Below are 22,290 nucleotides of genomic sequence, written 5' to 3'. Positions count from 1 at the left end.
AGCTGGCCAAGAGATTTTTGTTGTATTTGCTTTTAATATATTTTCTCTTTCTTAAGAAGAAAATGTGTGTGTGTCTGTACATATATGCAATTATCATATTAAATATGCAGATTTGTATCCTTTTTAATATTCTGTGATAAACCACAACCAGTTAATGGCATAGGTCATTTATCAACATTATGACATATTTACTGACTACTTATCTTTTTTTGTTGTGGGCAAGGTAAGCTGAATTTAAGCATTGCCTTCTTGTTGGCCATTTTCATGATCTTGAATTGATTTTTATCATCGCATATGAAGCCACATGGAATACATTTGAACAAGAATCTTTGTGCCTCCCTAACTGTATACTTGGTGAAGTCGTGGAAACTTGCATGCATGGCCAGATGGGATCACAGAAATGCTGCCCGTCATGAATGGGGGGAGGGCAATATGGGGGCATTCATTTGTCAAAACTCATCAAACAACACACATAAATGGATGCATTTTTTGTGCATGCAAACATGAGGTTTTTTTAAAATGTGATGGGGTGAATAGACACCCTGTGAACAAGGCCAGATGCATGACACCCACCATTCCCCAGCTTCTGGGCTTTTGTTTTCCCATCCAAAGTGCCCACACCAAGGAGAGGACCGAAACTGCTGTGGACATGGAGGATTACAAGAAACGGGGTGAGGTAAGAGGAGGGGGATAATTGAGGCAACTGTTGGGGGTGAAGACCTCTGGAGCAGAGGCAGCTTGTCCAAGGGCATTTGTATGAAGTAAACCGCAGAATATGTGAGAAACTTCTCTCCAGACCCCTCAAAGGGTCTTCAGTGAAATGTCCATTTGTCGCTAAGGAACTTCACAGGCTACTGGTGTGCCTTGAGTGTGAGTCTTCCTTCTAGATGCCCCCTGAGGAGAAGGGGGAAGTGCAATGTTTAGCCCATCACAAAAGGGCCCAGCGCACTCTTATTGCATTTCTACTAGAGGCTGGTGTTGCCTGCCTGGCAGATACCTACCTTCTCAGAGTGAATCTTCAAGGGCCAAGCTCAGAGCACAATGCCCTGAGGACTCTACAGTCACTACTGAGGCAGAAGAGGACCATGGCACCTGTTATGGCAGTCTTTAGAGGGCAAAGCAGTTCTTGCTTCTTTTGCCTCCCATGGGGAAAGGAAGGGACTCACTTCCTAGGGTGGCAGAAGGGGCAGGAAGTGTGGCAAGAAGGGGCAGGAAACTAGGACCTCCAGTTTCCCCCTGAGAATGAATATGTGTCTCCAGAGAGCCAGCCTGGTGACCCTGCTGCAGAGGTAGCCCAAGGCAGGGCAAGGCAGCAGCAGAGAGCCAGCCTGACCCCAGAAGCCCAGAGGGTGCTGCACACGGAACTCCACAGGCCTGGAGGATGAGGAGGAATGGGGAAGAGAAAAAGCCATGGACATCTCCACTCCAACTCCACTCAGCACCATGAGTCTAGCCGGCACTGGGGTTCACAGCAAAAGACTATCTGGTATTTAAAATTTAAAATGAAGGGAACCCACCCGTAAGACCCATTAGAGATAGTTTATATGACTAAAAGTGACTAGAAAGTGATAAGATTCAGCTGAAAGCCCTTGCAGGCGCTAGCTGCATAGTGACCAAGTGGGGAGCAGGTTATCAGAAATTATAACATGGTCTTATGAGCTCAATGGTGGTGTACCTCCTCCCCCCCACAAAAAAAGGATAAGTCAGAAGTCCTAATCCCCCAGTACATCAGGATATATGGAAATAAGATCATCACAGATAAATAAGGAGGTCACCCTGCAGTAGGCAGGCCCTTAATCCCATATGACTGATGTCATTATGAGGAGAGAGCTGTGTGTAGACAGGGTCAGAATCAGGGGGATGCAGGTACAAACTAAGTGGTCACTGGAAAGCAAAGAAGCAAGAGGGATTTTTTACAGATTTCAGGGTTAGCATGGCCTGACCAACTCCTCAATTTTGGATGTCCAGCCTCCAGAACTATGAGAAGGTAAAACTCTGGAAAGGGAGTCTTTCCTCTGGAGCTAGGGAACTTTGGAGCAACCATCCCTGAGAAAGTCCCAGAATGCATATTTCCCACCCAGGTTGACTATCCATCCATTTAAAGAGAATTCATGGATGTCTCTGAGCTCTTTGTAAGTCCCCTAGGTTGGCCTTAATCCAAAAGAGGGATCCTTTAAGATGAGAAGGGGTCAGCATGATTTTTTTAAATTAAATTTATTTATTTTCAGCATAACAGTATTCATTATTTTTTTCACCACACCCAGTGCTCCATGTAATCCATGCCCTCTATAATAACCACCACCTGGTACCCCAACCTCCCACCCCCCCCCCGCCACTTCAAACCCCTCAGATTGTTTTTCAGAGTCCATAGTCTCTCATGATTCTTGGCATGTCACTCACCCAGAACAGGGGTAGAGAAAGAAACCCTATGGGACTTCTGTGCAGGATGTAAGCAAAGGTGCCCTGCTGGTGAGAGTGTCTTAGGAGTTTCCAAAGATTTTTAGTTTCCCTGAAGCTGCCCTGATGTCTAGCCAGCCTCTCTCAGTCCCACAAAAGACAAGGAAACTCACATCCCCAGTGTCCTCTGAAGTCCCGAGTCCTCCCTCAAATTTCTGCAAATTCCCAGCAGGGGTTTCCTCTGTCCACCCCACCTTCTATTTCTCTGTCTCTTCCCCAACTTGATAGGGGCACAGAGCTTAGTGATTCTACCAGTTTCTAGGCAGATGGGGCCACACTGAGTACATTTTGAGGATTTAGGAAGTTCAACTAAAGATCTGGATGGAAGAAGTCACAGGGAGTGGATCACAGGGAGCTCTGCACACCCTCTGACCTCCTCTTCTTCCTCTCTGTAGATTAACAGACAAATTCCTCCCCCATCTGACATAAAGCAGTTCCACCAACATCCAAGTTCCCTACAGCTTTGACTGGAGCATTGGTCAGAGTACATGTGATTAATCAAACTAATTCAGTTTCTTTCCTAAGTGGGCTTCAGGTGCTACCTAAATACGTATTTATTTGTTTCTTGTGTTACTTCTGAAGACAGGAGAAAAAGGTCTTTAAGGAAAAACAAAACAAAACAAAAAGACTTTATGCTTTGTCTTTGAGACTCCAGAAGAAGGTTAGGGTGTCCTGGCCAACTGTGCCCCATCTCTCAGCCCCTGTGGGGTGGGAACCAACCCAACCCTTGGAAACAGTCACTTTAAAGAGGATGCAGGTAAGGAGGTCAAGACTGTGGGTCCAACCAGAAGGTAGAGCACAGGATAAAAGCCTCCTGGATCTGAAGATCATGAAGATTCCAGAAAGGGTCCTAAGCAGGGAAGGCACCACAGGGCCACAAAGAGCTGCCATGCTAGTGGGCTGAGCCCCAGTCACCCTGCACCCCATGATAAAGCAGCCTTGTCCCTCCCCTAGAAACAAAAGGGTGGTGGTGGGCTGGGCCGCACTCCTCCAGCCTGGGGTCCTCATGACAGCAGGTGCTATGGAAATAGGACAGCCAGTAACACCAAACCCATGACACTTTCAATATACTTTATTAAAAAGTTTCTTTGTATAAATTCCTAAAATTTTTAAAATTAAAATTAAACACCCTCCCACACCCTGCACCAAAAAAAAAATAATAATAATAATCACAACATTAGAGGAATGCCAAAAATATTCTCTATTATGACTTTCTTTTCATTCTTTAATGAAGGCATTGGTCCCACAACAGTGCACAAAGATTTAGGGATTTTGCTTCCTTCTAAAACTAGGTCATTTGTTAGAGGCTTTAGAAAAGGAAACTTAGCTTGAGATCTAATCTAGGAAATTAGGGAAGTTAAAAAAAAACAAAAACAAAAAAGTTGGACTCTTCTTTCTTCACCATACAAGGCTTTCCATCTAAAGTCGTGCTTACTGGAGAGGGAAGAAATAAACCAAGCAGAAGTATACAGATGGCGGTGAAATGTGGAGTTCCATCCTAGACCTTACATGTGCCCGAAACAGGCAGAGTGTGAAACTCCAGGGGGAGTCGGAGTTTATAGAAATGTTCACATGAACACCGGCCATGGCTAACTATTACACGACGTTCAAAGTATACGATATAACTGCCTGGAGACAGAGAGGGTTGGGTCCACAGACACATTTAGCACCATATTGATGGGTCATGCGGCAGAATGGCTCCTCCCAAGTTCGAGTGTAAATCAAAGCAGGAAATGGAACAGTGCGAGGAAGTCTATACCCAGAGCTTCTACAGAGACGAGTTGCAACGGCTGACTCCTTCTTCTTCAAGAGGTATGTGCTACTAGTCGGCCACACTTAGGTCCCCATGGCAGCGATGACTCCAGGGTTGACGAGGGCTGAGCGTTGATGGACGGGGCAGATGAGGGAGGGTGAGAAAGAAGTGCAAGGGAAAAGCATAGTTACTGACCAAAAAGGACATGGTGTTTCTCATGAAAATTGTCCTACAGCCTCTGGTTTTCCTCCCTTATCTCGCTTTTTTGCTGAGTGTCTTTCACAGCTCACCTGGCCTTCCCTGGCCCAGGTTCAGGGCCTTGTGTGCAGTGTGAGCGAGTTTGCTGCCTTGCCCGGCCCCAGGGCCTTTGCACACCCTGTACTCTTCCCATTCAGGCTCTGGCCAGGCTCTCCTATCAGCAGTCAAGTTGGCCAACGCCATGGTGACAGTGGGTGGCCCCAGTGTAAACAGCAGTGTTTAGAGGAAGCCTAATTATTTAAAGATGAAGAGGGAGGAATAGTCGGGTGTGTCTTCCCTCATTGGCAAGAATCCAAGTATACAAATATGTTTTTAGGAAATAACGATTATTCAGAAAATGAATTTCCTGTGTTTTATTTGAATTATCTTCCTTATCTAAAGATAACATCCACCTCCTCTGTCACAGCTCTCATAATCATTGTCATTCAAATATCTTCACAAGGTGAAAAATTAGCCTGGATCTCTTCTCTGACTTACAAAAGCCACAGATCAAAAGAATCACCGGTCACTTACCAGGAGCGCAAACCGTTTCACATTCTTTCTGTGAATTAAATCTGTTTTCGTTGCCACTGCAACCTCCGTACCAGAATCTCATGCAGCTTTTGGTCTCCACATCATAGTACCATTTTAACATGAATTTCCTGCAAGTTCCTTCTTCTTTGGGCAACTTACATATGTCTTTAATAACAGGATGAGAAAAGAGTATTCATTAGGACACAAAAGGGACTATGCCCTCAGTGCATGCGGCTGAAGGTCTCGACACAAGGCTGTTCAGAGCAAGGAGGAGAGTTTTGAGGAGGGAGACCCTCTTAGCCTCTCCAGGCCTTGCCTCCACCCCGGCTGTGGGATTGCATGTGATTCTCAATAAAGGCAGTAATACAATGACCTTGATGGAAGGACCTCGCTAACTTCCCTCCAATCCCAAATGCAAGCCATCATTATCGGATAATTTCAGATGAAATGAACTGTGTTTTCTCTTTCCAGTCATGGGGCCATTTGTTTTCCAGTTCCTTCGCTATTAAAGCCCCATGGAAGGAACTACATTTTTTTTTAATTTTTTATTTTTTATTTATCTTCAGCATAACAGTACTCATTATTTTTGCACCACACCCAGTGCTCCATGCAATCTGTACCCGCTCCGATACCCACCACCTGATTCCCCCAACCTCTGACCCCCCACCCCACCACTTCAAACCCATCAGGGAGATTCAAATTAAAACCACATTGAGATATCACCTTACACCAGTTAGAAGGAACTACATCTTAATAAAAACTATGTCATTTTCTACTCCTCGGCAAAGTAGCAACTACACTCTGTCAGAATATAGTTCAAAAATAAAGCCATACACTAGAGCGTATCATGCTTAGCGAAATAAGTCAAGCAGAGAAAGACAACTATCATATGATCTCCCTGATATGAGGAAGTGGTGATGCAACATGGGGGCTTAAGTGGGTAGGAGAAGAATCAATGAAACAAGATGGGATTGGGAGGGAGACAAACCATAAGTGACTCTTAATCTCACAAAACAAACTGAGGGTTGCTGGGGGGAGGTGGGTTGGGAGAAGGGGGGTGGGGTTATGGACATTGGGGAGGGTATGTGCTTTGGTGAGTGCTGTGAAGTGTGTAAACCTGGCGATTCACAGACCTGTACCCCTGGGGATAAAAATATATGTTTATAAAAAATAAAACATTTAAAAAAAAATAAAAAATAAATAAATAAAGCCATACATTTCATGACAAGACAAGCAGAAGGAGAATAAAAGTTAAAGTGGAAAAGAAAAATCCTTTTTAAATCTGTGCATTTGTGTGTGTGCGCGCGCGCGCGTGGGTGTGTATGTGTAGCTGAGGGCCTTTGAGAGTAGCCAAATTAAACAAGTAAAAGAAGTGTTACCACTGATCTAAAACCCATGATGGCAAAAATATCACAGAGAAAAGCTATTTTGAAGACACAGAAGCATTCTTTTTCCAGTTAAGGAAGTTTATGTTTTAAATGCATACTTCTGAAACATCCAGCTGCAAAGTAGAAGCTACATTCTCTCCATGATGCCTGGAAAGAAAAGTTTACAGCCCTTCCACAGTAAAATGTCTGTTTACAGAGTTTTCTGGCAAATTCCAGATCATGCTGGGAAAGAGAAGCACTACTGTCAACCATTATCCAAAAGTTTGAAAACTGTAAACCTTCCTTCAACAGAAGTCCCTGGAGTGGATGATGCTGCATGTTTATGGGAATAGCCAACGTGCCAGAGTCACCACCCCCCGCCCCCCGCCACCGCCCCGCAGGGTTGACATCTCCATGGGCCTCTGTTCCTTCCCCTGTGGGTTGCCCTTAGCTGCAGAAGTTGTGAGCGCCTGCAGATCTGATTGCACCAAGAAGTAAAAGATAAACCAAGGTCTTGGACTAGAGAATCAAACTTGGGTCAACCATCATGGACCAGACTCAGAGGTACCCAGGACTGACGCTCAGCATTGGCCTAAAACACCCCCTGATCATCTGGGGAGGCCATGATGCAGACACAAAGACTGGGGGTTCCACAGTAGCTCCTAATTGTAGACCCTCTCAGAGGCCCAGAAAACCAGAAGGTACTTGGAAGAACCAATGAGTCCAGAATGAAATGATGACAATTTAGGAAAACAACTTTTTTCCACTTGAAAAAAATTTTCAGCCAACTGAAGGAAAATGCCTTGCTTTCCAGAAATGTCATGCAGGGGACAGAGCAAGGCAAAATTATTCTACCACCAAAGCTTACCCCTTGTTTGCCAGTGGATTCCCCTATTAGTGGGAAGCTCAGACCAAATGGTAACCCTTCCCCTCTTTTCTCTCCCCCTAGCATCCCCTGCATGGTTCATGTTCATTCCATCTTTGTTCCAAATGCTCTCAGTCCTGGCTACCTATGTTCGGCCATTCTGTTCCCACTCTCCTGCATACTCCTGAAACGGATACGAGTTTTCCCAGACCCAAGGACACACAGCTTGAGGCCACCCAATGAAAGGACACTCTGCTCCCTGACTGGTTGCTTTCTGGCTTCCTGGGATTTGTGCCCTTTATGTCCAGCCCCAAACTCTTGCCCTTGTATCCCACACCCCTGGTGCCAGTGATGGTTGCTGCTAAGACCCCATAGGGTTCACCAGCATGGCCCAGGGTGCTGGCACTGTGGACATGCAGAAATCTGGTAGAGCACGAGAAATGTATTCATGAGGGCCCCACACTCTAAAAAGACTGAAACATGGGATTCTTCATTTTTAAGCATGAAAATGGGATGTTTGATCCTTAAGAAGCCTTGTACTTTTAAATTCCCATCATCTTGGTTTCCGGGACACGCCCTGCAGACTGCACTCACCAATGCTGTGTCTATGCTAAAACAACCATTTAAAAGACACAAAATAAAAATGTCTTGTGTCCAAAGACATGTGGTTTGAAGGACTTCATTGAGCTTCTCCCCAGAACAAGTCTTTGGATACAACAGTTGCTCACAAGCTCTCTCCAAAATGAGCACAGCCTGGAGGGAGCCTGGGGTCCTCTCCAGCGTGAGAGTGTGGTCTGGCTGCCCATGTGCTAATTTTCTCTTCCTTATATTGAGAACTCAAGAGGAGCCGAAAGGACAAGAGGGAGTGACAATGGTCATTAACCATTCCTGATTCACTTTTGCCCAGAATAATGTAAATACACTTCATCTTAAAAATACTGTTATGCATAGAGAGAAGAACCACATGGTCCTCTCAATTGATGCAGAAAAAGCATTTGACAAAATCCAGCATCCATTCCTGATTAAAACACTTCAAAGTATAGGGATAGAGGGAACATTCCTGAACCTCATCAAATCTATCTATGAAAGACCCACAGCAAATATCATCCTCAATGGGAAAAAGCTTGCAGCCTTCCTGTTGAGATCAAGAACAAGACAAGGATGTCCACTTTCACCACTCTTGTTCAACATAGTATTAGAAGTCCTACAAACAGCAATCAGACAACAAAGAGAAATAAAAGGGATTGGCAATGAAGAAGTCAAACTCTCTCTATTCTCAGATGACATGATTCTTTATATGGAAAACCCAAAAGACTCCACCCCCAAACTACTAGAACTCATACAGCAATTCAGCAACGTGGCAGGATACAAAGTCAATGTGCAGAAATCAGTGGCTTTCCAATACACTAACAATGAAAATACAGAAAGGGAAATTAGAGAATCGATTCCATTTACTATAGCACCAAGAACCATAAGATACCTGGGAATAAACCTAACCAAAGAGGTAAAGAATCTGTACTTGAGGAACTACAGAACATTCATGAAAGAAATTGAAGAAGGCACAAAAAGATGGAAGACCATTCCATGCTCTTGGATGGGAAGAATAAACATTGTTAAAATGTCTATACTGCCTAGAGCAATCTATACTTTTAATGCCATGCCAATCAAAATTCCACTGGTATTCTTCAAAGAGCTGGAGCAAATAATCCAAAAATTTGTATGGAATCAGAAGAGACCCTGAATCGCTAAGGAAATGTTGAAAAACAAAAATAAAGCTGGGGGCATCACGTTACCTGATTTCAAGCTTTATTACAAAGCTGTGATCACCAAGACAGCATGGTATTGGCATAAAAACAGACACATAGACCAGTGGAACAGAGTAGAGAGCCCAGATATAGACCCTCAACTCTATGGTCAATTAATCTTCAACAAAACAGGAAAAAATATACCGTGGAAAAAAGAGAGTCTCTTCAATAAATGATGCTGGGAAAACTGGACAGCTATAAGTAGAAAATGAAACTCGACTATTCTCTTACACCGTACACAAAGATAAACTCAAAATGGATAAAAGACCTCAACGTGAGACAGGAATCCATCAGAATCCTAGAGGAGAACATAGGCAGTAATCTCTTCAATATCAGCCACAGCAGCTTCTTTCAAGATATGTCTCCAAAGGCAAAGGAAACAAAAGCGAAAATAAACTTTTGGGACTTCATCAAAATCAAAAGCACAGCAAAGGAAACAGTCAAAAAAACAAAGAGGCATAATACTCCATAGTGTATATGGACCACATCTTCCAGTATTATGCCTCCATCAGAAAGGATGAACACCCAACTTTTGTAGCAACATGGACAGGACTGGAAGAGATTATGCTGAGTGAAATAAGTCAAGCAGAGAGAGTCAACTATCATATGGTTTCACTTATTTATGGAGCATAACAAATATCATGGAGGACAAGGGGTGTTAGAGAGGAGAAGGGAGTTGGGGTAAATTGGAAGGGGAGGTGAATCATGAGAGACTATGGACTCTGAAAAACAATCTGAGGTGTTTGAAGTGGTGGGGGGGTGGGAGGTTGGGTTACCAGGTGGTGGGTATTATAGAGGGCATGGATTGCATGGAGCACTGGGTGTGGTGAAAAAATAATGAATACTGTTTTTCTGAAAATAAATAAATTGAAAAAATTTTTAAAAAAAGAAAGAAAAAAAAAGAAATAACCAGTAAATTGATGGAGTTTGGAGATCATTTAGGTTAATCCCCTCATATGACAAATAAATCGAAAGAACCCGGGGAGGGGAAAAAAAAAAAAAAAAAAACAAAGAGGCAACCCACAGAATGGGAGAAGATATTTGCAAATGACAGTACAGACAAAAGGTTGATATCCAGGATCTATAATGAACTCCTCAAACTCAACACACACGAAACAGGCAAACATATCAAAAAATGGGCAGAAGATATGAACAGACACTTCTCCAATAAAGACATACAAATAGCTAGCAGACACATGAAAAAATGTTCATCATAACTAGCCCTCAGGGAGATTCAAATTAAAACCACATTGAAATATCACCTTATACCAGTTAGAATGGCCAAAATTGACAAAATAGGAAACAACATGTGTTGGAGAGGATGTGGAGAAAGGGGAACCCTCTTCCACTGTTGGTGGGAATGCAAGTTGGTGCAGCCTCTTTGGAGAGCAGTGTGGAGATTCCTCAAGAAATTAAAAATAGAATTTCCCTATGACCCTGCAATGGCACTCCTGGGTATTTACCCCAAAGATACAGATGTCGTGAAAAGAAGGGTTATCTGTACCCCAATGTTTATAGCAGCAATGGCCACGGTCGCCAAACCATGGAAAGAACCAAGATGCCCTTCAACGGACGAATGGATAAGGAAGATGTGATCCATATACACTATGGAGTATTATGCCTCCATCAGAAAGGATGAACACCCAACTTTTGTAGCAACATGGACAGGACTAGAAGAGATTATGCTGGGTGAAATAAGTCAAGCAGAGAGAGTCAATTATCATATGGTTTCACTTATTTGTGAAGCATAACAAATATCATGGAGGACAAGGGGTGTTAGAGAGGAGAAGGGAGTTGGGGTAAATTGGAAGGGGAGGTGAATCATGAGAGACTATGGACTCTGGAAAACAATCTGAGATGTTTGAAGTGGCAGGGGGGTGGGAGGTTAGGGTACCAGGTGGTGGGTATTATAGAGGGCATGGATTGCATGGAGCACTGGGTGTGGTGAAAAAATAATGAATACTGGTTTTCTGAAAATAAATTAATTTAATTTAAAAAATACAGTTAAGCAGAAAATTTAAAAAATAAATAAATAAATGGGGGGGGCAGACTTGAGGAGCTGTCTGATGCCAATCACCATCTGGTTAAACTTTCTGGTGAAATGGTGACTGGTCACTGGACATCCATGAGCATCCAAACACAAGGAGAAACAGAGACCAGCACAATGTCTAGAAAACCCTTCCAGGGAATCCCAGCTGTTCACAAAAGTTTCAGGAACCATCCTAGGAATCCTAGAACAGAACCATGGGGTGCAAGGCACCCTCAGAAACACAGTCTATTTTTATCACAAAGACAAGTGCGCGTTCAAGCGTGTGTGAGCATGCCCAAGCATCGTATTCATGGAAATCAGGAAAGATATTGATCGGGTCATTAACAGTGGTCATTAGCATTGCAACGAATGTTTTCTTGTGCTTTCCCATATGTTGTGGATTCTCAACAAAGACTACCTATGATATTACACTTTGAAAAAGAAAATGTATTCCATTGAAAAATTTTGCCCCCTTTTTTTAATATAGTTTTGAGATTTCTATAGTGTCTAAGAGCAGCATTTTAAAAGTTATCTGCTTGGACATCTTCCAAACCAACAAGTGACTGGTATTTAAGTGCTTCCTTGAGCATAATTGGTGTATGGAATGGAGGGGTGAGTGTTTATGCTACAATTGTAAATATGTGTAAATATGCTCCTCATTCATTTAATGGTTTCAAACATAAGGAGGTTTAATAGACCCAGCATAGTTGATGTGGAATCAGGTTCTTCCAGCCACAGAAGCGGGTATGATTTGCCTGAATGAGTGAATGCCTGAGTCTACATCTGAGCATAAGCTGGGTCAAAGGGTACAGAGGAAACTTTGTATTTTAACCTTATTTTGAACATGACTGTGGTTAAGGTTTGGGGGGGGGAGGGTCCTTTGCTTTTTTTACATCTTGACCAATGGATTTTTATTTTTTAGCATTTTTATATTTCACAATAAAAAAATGGCAAATACCCTGTGATCCTCCTCATAACCCAAATATCACCATTGATAAAGACACATCTTCATACAACAGCAAACTAACAGCCTTGGAAAGGTTATTTCTCTTCTACCAAGCAGGGAAAATATTTATAGCTGTTTAGCTGACCTCAATCTGTGAGGTTAAGTTCATTCTATAAATGAGCATTAACATAAAGTCATCTATTTTCCTCACTACGCCATTTTGTGCCAGCCAATGTGACAGACTGGAACACAGTCAGCCAAATGCTGTATTTCATCCAATCTAAGCTATCTTAATTTCAATTTGCACTATTATTTTATATCCCCCTAAGTAGGACAAAACACTGTCAAAAGCATGTCATGTCATCAACTGTGAGTCGCACTTCAATTTTAGAAGTCTTACTAGGGGAAAATATTGAATCTTAGAATCAATAAAATAAGTAAAACATTGAAGAACTTCCTTCAGAGCTATGTGATTGGCTCACTAACACCTGACCAAAGTGGTTATTTCTACAGATTGTTAATTTCTAGAATAAGTAAAAAAGAATGTTATACATTCAGGGAGTTATCTGGGCTCTCTTCTGCATTGAAACTTCTCCAATACATATGGGGCAAGCCAATAACTTAGAATTCTCTATGTAATATTGGAAAAAGTTAATTTTCTGAGAAAGGAGAACTGTGTGTTGTTTAGAAACTTCGGAGTCTTTCTGTTAGCAGTGATATCCATAGAAAATATCTATCCAAGTCCTCGTTAGCCAAAAACAAGGATGAAGGAAATGTGCTCAAAAACCTAAAGCCAAAATTAGCAACTCTGTAGCAGTCCCAAAGCTAGCCACAACAAAAGGGGCACCGGCATGCCTACCGGTTTTAAAGGCTGTGAGAATTGCTGAAAGCTTGGTTTCGTTGTTGCTAACTGCCCTTACAGGCAGCAAATGCATCACAGAAAAGTGGATGTGATTCTTTTCGATCCTGAGAAAAGCATAACATAGGATGGGATTTTTTGGAATGTGGGGATTTGTTTTGCTTGGGCTGAAGAAAATGCAAGTACTAACCATTTAAAATGGACTTGTGTAATATTGCAAAGCCTAGAATCCTGAGTGGTGAGTAATGATGCCATCAGTCTGTCACTGTCATCAACTTTCCCCTCAAAGTCCAGGCCTTCCTTGTACACAAATACTCAATGCTGAAGAGGACCAGACCTTATCTGTGGGACAAAGGATGCCCTCACTAGCCCCTCCCAGTATGTGTCTACAGCAAACAAAGAGGGCCTAATAAAGGAATATCTGTTAAGCATAGTTTCTAAATTGTCCAACAATTTCCTATACCAACAAAAAGTCAAGATGTAAAACTGCTCACTCTTCTTCCTCTCCATCGGGTGACATGGACAGAGGACTTTACATTTCATAAGGATTCACCCACAAATCCCTACATAGATTCAAACACTGGTCACCATGTGTTCTAAATCCAAAGTGCTAGGCTATAACAAACTACAGTTCCTTAAGGTAGAATCAAACCCCAGAGAATTTTTATTCATAGAGGTTTAAAAAAAAAAAAAAGACAAGGAAAAGTATCTAACATTTAATCCTGGGACATGGACACATCTCTGTAACTACAAGCCATGCTTCTAATTAACCAGTTCAATTAAACTGCACTCATGTTAACAGATAAAAATTAGCTTTTAAATTTAATTTTGCCTGCATTATCAAGAAAATACATCTTTGGAGAAATAGTGCATAGTATGGTAATTGATCTTTGGATGCAAAATACACAAGCCACTACTGGGCATGAATACTATATATATATATATATATATAATGTATTATCTGCCCCAGGGATACAGGTCTGTGAATCATCAGGCTTACATATTTCACAGCCCTCACTATAGCACACACCCTCCCCGATGTTCATAAACCAGCCACCCTATCCTAACCTCCCACCCCCAGCTAGTGTATTTTTAAAAAGTTAACTTTATAAAGTGATTCATTATCACTCTTTTTCTACCTACAAAAATATGAATGTCATAGAAATGTTTTTCTCCCTGGGGAAAATTCCCAAGACGACTTCATTGTAGCAGGGAAGTGGGGGAGGGAGAGGAGGCTGGGAGAGAGGGGAAGCTTTCACCTCCTGATTTTGACTCCCAATTCCATTGTGAGATTTAAACATTTCCTTCTAAAAGAGCTCCCAAAAATGCCATGCACGTGCACACCTACATATATTCATTGAGCAAATGTGTATGAAGGGCCTTCTCCAGCAAAGTGCTATTTTCTTACTATGGGGCGAGGGGTGCTGACTAAGGGCCTTGTTCTTGAGCATGGCATGCAGTAGGCAACTGATGAATCACTGAAACTCATGATGTACTTACTATATGTTGGCTAACTGAAATTAAATTTTCAAAAAGCAAGTTACATCTTCACACTAACTTGAATCCCTAGCTGGGAAACACACAGCTATGCATGTGCCCACGCAGGGAAGGGTTCAAAACCTCTAAGTTCTGGGCTTGAGGTTACATAGTAACCACCATGAAAGAGAAAGGTTAGGATCATCTGTATCTAACTACTTGTAACCATGAAAGACTCACAAGCCCCCCACCCCCGACAAAAAACCTTTTCCCTGCCACATGGTGAGAAGAGACCGAAGTGGTAAAAAGGTCTGGATTAAAAGGACTTTCTTAAGTCTGAACCTATGACTCAGTCTTAAACAACAAACATAACAGCCCAGCCAGATTCTTGTTTAAAGATTACTTTTTTTATATTAACTAAATACTGTTTATATATTTGTGTCCATTCTGGACCACACATAAGAAAACCAGAAACATGCCCAAAGCTCACCATGGAACTTACTCGAAGTCATTTTCCCTCAATGAAGCACTGGATTCACAGGAATTTTGTATTTCCTACACTCTGGGAGGGGTAACATTCCCAGTGAGGGGGGGAAACAGGAGCACAGTGACTTTGAAGTTATAATTTCTGTCCTGACCATATTTGGGGGGAAATCCTAGTGAGTTCTTTGCAGCTTCTGTCTGAGTTCAAGCGCCATGGTGGGAACCCAGTCACCATGCAGGGGACTCAGGCAGGGAGCGGGAGTGGGTTAGGAGCTGCAGGTGTCCCAGTGCAAGGGACAAAGGCTCATTCACAGTCTCCTGATACAGGACTCAGAAGACTGCTTCTGTAGAGACTTGGGTATCTTCTCCATCCCTAACCCTACTTCCCATTGTGTTAGTTTGAGTTGAAAATTAGAACATTAAAAGTTTGTACAAAATCTTTTTCAACAGCCCCTAACAAGTTCAAGTTTAAATTACTCAGTCTACCTTGAATTCCTGAATCATTCCCATAAATTTAGATTGAGAGAAGAGAATGTCTTGCTCTTCTGTCAATCCTTCCAACAGGAAGGCTGCAGGAGTTTGAAAAACACACAGCTGTCTCTACCACAGACCGATTCCTAAACTTGTGTCCAAAATTGAGTTATTTTAAATACTTTTCAGTTTTATAAGTTATTTATTGGCTTAGAGTAATTACACATCTATGTGTGTAATAGTTCCACAATTCCTGCTGTGACTTGGTTTCTCTCTAGTAACTCTTGATGCCACATGTCAGTCTAGATGCAGCTGAACTAAGGTTGCTGGACAGACAGATGGACACAGATGTAGAGACAGAATATAAATACACATACAGATACAGATAATAAATACAGCTGTACACACAGACATGTCTATAAGGGAAGCTTCTTGATGGAATAGAATATTCTAGTAACAGAGAAGATTCTCTTCAGAAACAACTAAAAGAATCAAGAGGTCTCTCCCCCCAAGTGCCCCAAAGAGATGGATGTGTGGAGTCAGAAATCATCCAGTTTTGTGTAAACACAGATGGGACAGGACACAGTCTCCACAGAAAGGGTAAGATGAAGAAACAGACATCATTTTAAAAACTTACAGAGGAAAGAGAAACATGAGGAATCCTGAAGAAAGGCCTAGAAAGCAGTGTGCCGGGGCTTCTGGCAAGGCAGTGTGTACAGAGAAGAAAAGGGCTTTTAAATCCAGCCCCAAAGCAGCAAGCCTCAGTAAATGCCTTTGGTCAGAGTCAATTACAGAAGGAAACACTGTAAAGAGGAATGCCTTCCTCCTCGGGACAGTGGACAGTACATTAAAGAACAAGGACTTGTCCCCAGTGAGTGGAAGTCTTTGGCTTTGGGGCCCATAAAACAATACAGTATGCAAATGCCCATGAAATTTTGACTTTGGATATTACTGCCGACATCTTTTGCAGGACACCCATAAACAGAGCGTATTAACTGTATCAATAACCAGTCTCTCATGGGTGAACACTCCAAGCTCACATTCCACTGAATGAGGGCTGAGGTCACACAGAGTCGCAAGGTCCCACTGCCCATGAACAAAAACATGTAAACAGCTCTCTGTTCCAGAAACAGGTACAACCCACCACTGATTGAAATGTGCACACATTCAGGCTCAGGCACGCAGACATGGGGATGATAGACTAAGGCAGGTTGTGTGCTTAGGGAATTAGGATCAGAATGTCCACCCCAGGGGTCACTTCCAAACCCACTTATTTCACGTGTCCTAATCTGTTTTGTGTTCTTTTAAGCAGTTGTTATTAGATTAAGTCACTGAGGGGGCAAGTTCCTATGCTTCCAGCATCACAAGCCATAAATCAGCTCCAACCCCAATAGGAGTAACAGGGAATCTGATCAAGACACACATGAATTCTTGGCTCCAGCCCCAAAGCAATTCCCATCTAGTTTTCTTGAAGAGTCTGGTGACAGGAAAGGAAAGTGACCATTTACAACTTGGACTATGCAGAATAAGACCACATTGGGCCACAGAGAGAGCCCATTGGGAACTTTCCCATAGAAGTCAGGCTTGCCTGAGAATTAGAACCCCAGCAGACAACCTAGAATCCAAGTTTCAAAGGTTTGAGAAGGTCTGAAAGGAGGCTCTTAGTGCTGTTAATGGACTTATTACTCTCACAACTCACCTGTCTCACCACCAGCCACCGGTTCCGTGCTCACCATGAGATTGATGGTTGAACTAGAAGCCGATCTTGCTTGTAGAGAGGGAAGCTGAACTTTCTCTAGAAAAGAAAACAAGTGCAACCAGTAGGAAACCCAGAAGCTAAAGGGCTTAGGAATTCTCAGGGACCGAGGCAAGCAGCCTTTCCAGGTGAACAGCTCACATGAGGGCAAGACCTGCCAAGTCTCTATAGACACTAAGGATGTCTGTCGTAAGCAAGTTCCACTCATCTCAACAAGCAAATGGAGGAAATCTCTGAAAATTTCCCACATAACCACTTCTGCTTCCATCCATGAAAAAAAGAGACCTGGGGTTGAAGGGTCTTTGCACTCCTATCTTCATGGATTACATGGTGACTGCTGGGAATTCCCTTTCCTCAGGCAGAGTTCCTTGATCTTAGTGACACTGACCCCAGGGAAAGGAATGTGGACCCCTTTGCATCCCAGGAGAAGCACGGGTCAAGAAGAAGGGGGTTGGGGGAATCTGGGAGAACCCTGAAAGATCAGGGGTGTGAATAATAACAGAGACTAGAATGCATGCAAGAGTAGGTCTCAGGTCTCGGTGCCACAAAGGAGCCAGAGGGACAATAGGACACAGAGGGCAGAGCCATAGAGGGCAGACCCCAGCATGGTGAACTAGGGAGGGGCACGCTGAGCCCCATTGCACAGTGGCCATAGACATCCCTTGGCCTTGGGGTGGTAAGATTGCATGGACTCGGTGACTCTGAGGAGCCAGAGTCTCGGTGGTACTCTGCTCACTGAACGTGGAGACATACTTCAGAAACACGGTCATGGAGGGGGATTGAGACCCCAGCCAGGACCCATGAACCTACTTCTTTCTCTCATAGTAGGGGCTGCCCTTGGGCCAGATGGATCTGGCTTCCTCCATGAAGTATCTCGGGACCCCAAGGAACCCCACCTTCCATTGTGTTAATTTCTGAACCTGGGCATACCCCAAACACACCCAGGATTTGCTCTAACCTTGTTATTTCAGACTCAGTGAATCAGAATTGTCCCCTTTATGTCCTGTTTGATGTTGCACATGGAAATCGGGGGCCGAGTATTCGGGGCTGACCGTGTACTCACTTGTGCTGAAGCTTCCTTGGTAGGTGGCTCTGACCTGTGACTTCAAGTAGCAGACCACAGCTATGTGATATGTGTGGCCGGCAAGCAGGCCCCCGATGGCACGCTCCGTCACCGACAGGTTCTGCCGCAGCACCAGGGACTGGTCATGGGCCGACGTGACAGTGAGGTCATAAAAGTAAGGGCTGGGGGGCTCGGGCCTCTCCCAGCGGAGCCTGGCGCTGTTCTCGGTGATGTCGGATACCTGGACCTCTCGGGATGCCTTCACTGAAAGACAGGTGAAGCACAGTACAGAGATAAAGCTTAAAGCCCCACATGACTGTGACACACAGGCAACAGACAGCAATGGAAAGAGATGAATCGGCAGGCAACAGAACAGAAATTTAGGTGAGCAGGGCACCAATTTCTTGTTCGAGCTCCCCAGGAACATTAGTGTTGGAAGCTACCAACATCCATGAAAAATGGAATGCATCCTCTCCTTATTTCTCAGCAAGGTACAGATCTATTCCTTTTCTACTGAGCATCGCTCCTGTTCAGGAAAGACTTTGAAAAGACACGGGCAAGCATTCAAGACAGAATGAGTCCCATCGTTTAAAATGCACAAAGTCGCAAAACTTTAGGACATGAACGGAAATTCTTTTTAAGGAATCCTTGCTTCCTGTCTGATCATCGAAGGAAGACAATTTCCACCTTTTCACAAACATATACATTCTGCCTTCACCTTTCCGTATGGTTTGTGGCTCTCTAGTATATTCCCGCATCCAGAGGAAAGAACAAAATAACTAACTCTGGATCTCTGGAAGCCCACCCATCCTCATATCTAATTCCATCTAGAAAATGTTTCCCCCATGGACAGCATTAACACATATTCAGTCTCGGAGGGGAAGGCTCTGAGCTGCCGGTTAGCTCAACGGAGCACCCCACAATTCCCACAGTGTGCTGCATGGGACTTTTCCTGTAGGAATGTGCTTCTGCCCCACTCGGAGGAAGGGTTTGGGGCTTGGCCTGCGCAGGGGGGAAAGAGGCAGCAGAAGGTGGGAGACTCATCCCACCTGCTCTTTGTGTGGAGCTCATGAGCCTCAGAGAGGAAGAGAAAAACTGCTTTCTAACAGGAAAAAAACAAAAACAAAAAAAACAATGTTTTGATAATTGTGTGCTCTGACCAGCGTCTTCTCAAGTACATCATCCAGAGGTACAAATCCTGGATCAATGACTGCATTTCACGTGATTTATAAACAGGCTTCAGGGAGCACACCGTGAACACAGGAAACGAGAATGCCCCTCGCTGGCAGCCCTGAGCATGCTTTCTTACCTGCAGGCTTAGCAGAGACTGGTTTGGTGGCTGCCGGTTTGGCTGCCTGGGGCTTGGGGGTCTCAGGCTTGGTGGCCACTGGTCTGGCTACAGTGGGGGGCCTTACAGCAGCTGGCTTTGGGGCCACTGACTTTGCGGCTGCCAGCTTTGAGGCCACTGCAGGTTTGACTGTGGCTGTCTTGGTGGTCTCAGGTTTGGTGGCCACGGGCCTCGAGGCCACAGGTCTCACAGCAGGTGGTTTGGGTGGGGCTGGCTTTGCGGCAGCCGGCTTTGAGGCCGGTAGGTTTACCACGGTCACTGGCTTTGTCGTGGTGGTCACCGGCTTGGTCGTGGTGGTCACTGGTTCTGTGGTGGTCACTGGCTTTGTGGTGGTCACTAGTTTGGATGTAGGACTTGAAGTTACATTATTCGGGATATTTCTGTTAAAACAAATTAAATATCATTTCAATCTATACATAGTTTTGCCTGCTCTCTAAAATTTACAAAAACATAATTCCCATGAGTTACATGAACTTTGCTGCTTTATCAAAACGCATGCAGTAGTTTTTATGTTTTACGGATAATATCACGTACATTAAATTCCTTTTAGAATCTGTGACATGGAAACAATATTGAAATGCATATAAAGTAATAGAATCATTAAAAATCAAGGCTATATTGTACTATAAATATACCTGACATCTTGCTTTTAATTTATGAGACATAATAAATATTATGTTATTATCATTAACAATAATAATTTTTAAAATTGACCAACTGAAGCATGTACACCAAAAATTAAACGAAACCAGTTAATAGCTACTCTCATTCTAAGAAAGTATCCACACAACAAAATGCCGCATTGAGCTCCAAGTGATTAAGTCAGCATGTGCTTCCCTTCCCAGAGCTTACTGTGTATATTTGTTTACATTATTTTGCAGGTGTTGTGGTATTTTTCACAATTTTTTGATCTATTACAAATCCCTGAAAAGCACAGCCACATAATCAGATGCAACAGCCCAGACCCAGGTGTCCTTCAGTCATTGTCCGGAGACAGACTCTCACTGATTCGTTGTCGGCCACTGCTCTAAGGCCCAAGCAGCCTATGTCCAAGGTGATGTCCTACAACTTCAAACACTAGGTTATAGTGTTCATCCTATTTTCCTGAAGATAAGGTGGAAGACGGTTCAGAGAGTGAGAGAAAATCACAAAGATAACGAAGACCAGGAAGAGAGCTTCTGGACCTGGACAAGCAGGACCCAGCTCACAGGACCCTCAGTGGCGATAGTCAGTCTGCTCAGCTGAGCACGGAGCCTGCCTTCAAAGACAAGGGCAAGAGCTGGAAGATTTCAGGGGTGAGAGATGGAGGTGAGCTCTCTGTCCCCACTCTGGAGGTCAAGCCAGGAGTAGTTTGTCAAGGATGTCAAGTCCACATCCTCCGGGTGCTACGGTCAGAAAGATCTCCTACCTAGCAAGCATGACAGTCTGTGGCACTCCCTTGAGGTGGACAAACTGCTGGCACATTGCCTGGGCTCAGTTCCAGCCACCATGTCCCCGTCACCTCACCCTATGTCACATGGCCACACAGCCCACCTCTCCATGCTGGAGTTGGTACCACAGATGGAGCTGGGCCAGCATTCCTGTGGGTACAAGTTCCCCAGCCCCCACCCTCTCGTTGGCTTTCTCAGGAGAACACGTGCATTGCCTCCCAGTGTTACCACCATCACCTGTGTTATTGTAACACTAATCATTTTAAGATTTGGAGCCCATTTTTTGGTTAATGTAGTTCAATCCTTCTGTAGGATTGATACCAGGTGTAGTGGGCTATTTCACCACATGGCCCCAATTTCCCACCCTTTTTGCCCCCATGCCCTTCACAATTGGCTATGACAAGGCCTCCCACTGAGTCAAGCCCCCAACCCTTGAATCTAGCCAGGCTGGCTGTTGGACATGCATTGACCAATGGAATATGGCAGAAGTACCAGTGTGCTGGCTCCAGCCCAGGCCTCAAGAGTCCTCGTGCCATCTGACTTCTCTTATGGAACCTCGCCCATCTACCTGGAGGCAAACCCCCAACCCACCCTCCTGGAGAAGGAGAGGCCACATAGAGCAGAGGGAAGCCAACCAGCTGAGACCATCAGCACCCCCATCCACAGCAGGCAGGCTGCTGACCACAGACAAAGAAGTGAGCCCAGCCAAGGCCAGAAGACTGTCCAGCTGAGCCCAAGAAAAACGGCTAACCCACAGAACTACAGATTAAATAAATAGTTGCTTTCAGCCATTAAGTTTTGGGGAGTTTGGTCTGCAACCAAAGCAAATGGATACAACAGGTTGGAAAGAATGTTCCACATGACCTTTAGGAAGTCACATTTTCTGGATTTCATTGTCTTTACCCATAAGGTTAGGCATTGTCTAAGGAACTTCTGCATTCTCTCTACACTGTACTTTTCACGACAATTATTATGATACTTACAATTGTTTGTGACCAAATTTCACAGGGTTCTTAATTGACAGTTGGTCCCCTTGGAACCAATCACACTCTTTCCTGATATCTGGGGACAAGTAAAAAGCATTTTCACCTGGAAAGAAACAGAAAAAAAATTTTTAAAGATTTCTTTTAATTTATTTTTTATTTTCAGCATAACAGTATTCATTGTTTTTGCACCACACCCAGTGCTCCATGCAATCCGTGCCCTCTATAATACCCACCACCTGGTACACCGACCCCCCACCCCCCACCCCTTCAAAACCCTCAGATTGTTTTTCAGAGTCCATAGTCTCTCATGGTTCACCTCCCCTTCCAATTTCCCCCAACTCCCTTCTCCTCTCTATCTCCCCATGTCCTCCATGCTATTTTTTATTTATCTGACAGAGAGCCTGACATGGGGTTCAATCCCAGGA

The 22,290-nt window shown here is 43.8% G+C and overlaps 1 protein-coding gene across 7 annotated transcripts in view; it reads right to left on the bottom strand.

Annotated features, from left to right (window-relative positions):
* Nucleotides 1-3,511: 3,511 nt before the first annotated feature.
* The window catches only part of COL6A3 (collagen type VI alpha 3 chain), an 81,763-nt gene continuing 62,984 nt past the window's right edge, over nt 3,512-22,290 (bottom strand). For all 7 annotated transcript variants that reach the window (XM_059167620.1, XM_059167619.1, XM_059167622.1 and 4 more), the window contains 6 exons: nt 21,863-21,968; nt 19,411-19,829; nt 18,102-18,365; nt 16,982-17,077; nt 4,982-5,146; nt 3,512-4,334 (listed from right to left, as the gene is read on the bottom strand). In XM_059167620.1, the coding sequence (XP_059023603.1) occupies nt 4,294-4,334; nt 4,982-5,146; nt 16,982-17,077; nt 18,102-18,365; nt 19,411-19,829; nt 21,863-21,968 (1,091 nt within the window). In that variant the 3' untranslated portion in view covers nt 3,512-4,293. The remainder of the gene's footprint in view (nt 4,335-4,981; nt 5,147-16,981; nt 17,078-18,101; nt 18,366-19,410; nt 19,830-21,862; nt 21,969-22,290) is intronic.

Source organism: Mustela lutreola, chromosome 3, assembly GCF_030435805.1.
Source record: "Mustela lutreola isolate mMusLut2 chromosome 3, mMusLut2.pri, whole genome shotgun sequence".
Taxonomy (NCBI): domain Eukaryota; kingdom Metazoa; phylum Chordata; class Mammalia; order Carnivora; family Mustelidae; genus Mustela; species Mustela lutreola.
Note: the sequence above shows the minus strand (reverse complement) of the source record. Positions and strands in the feature narration are given on the sequence as shown.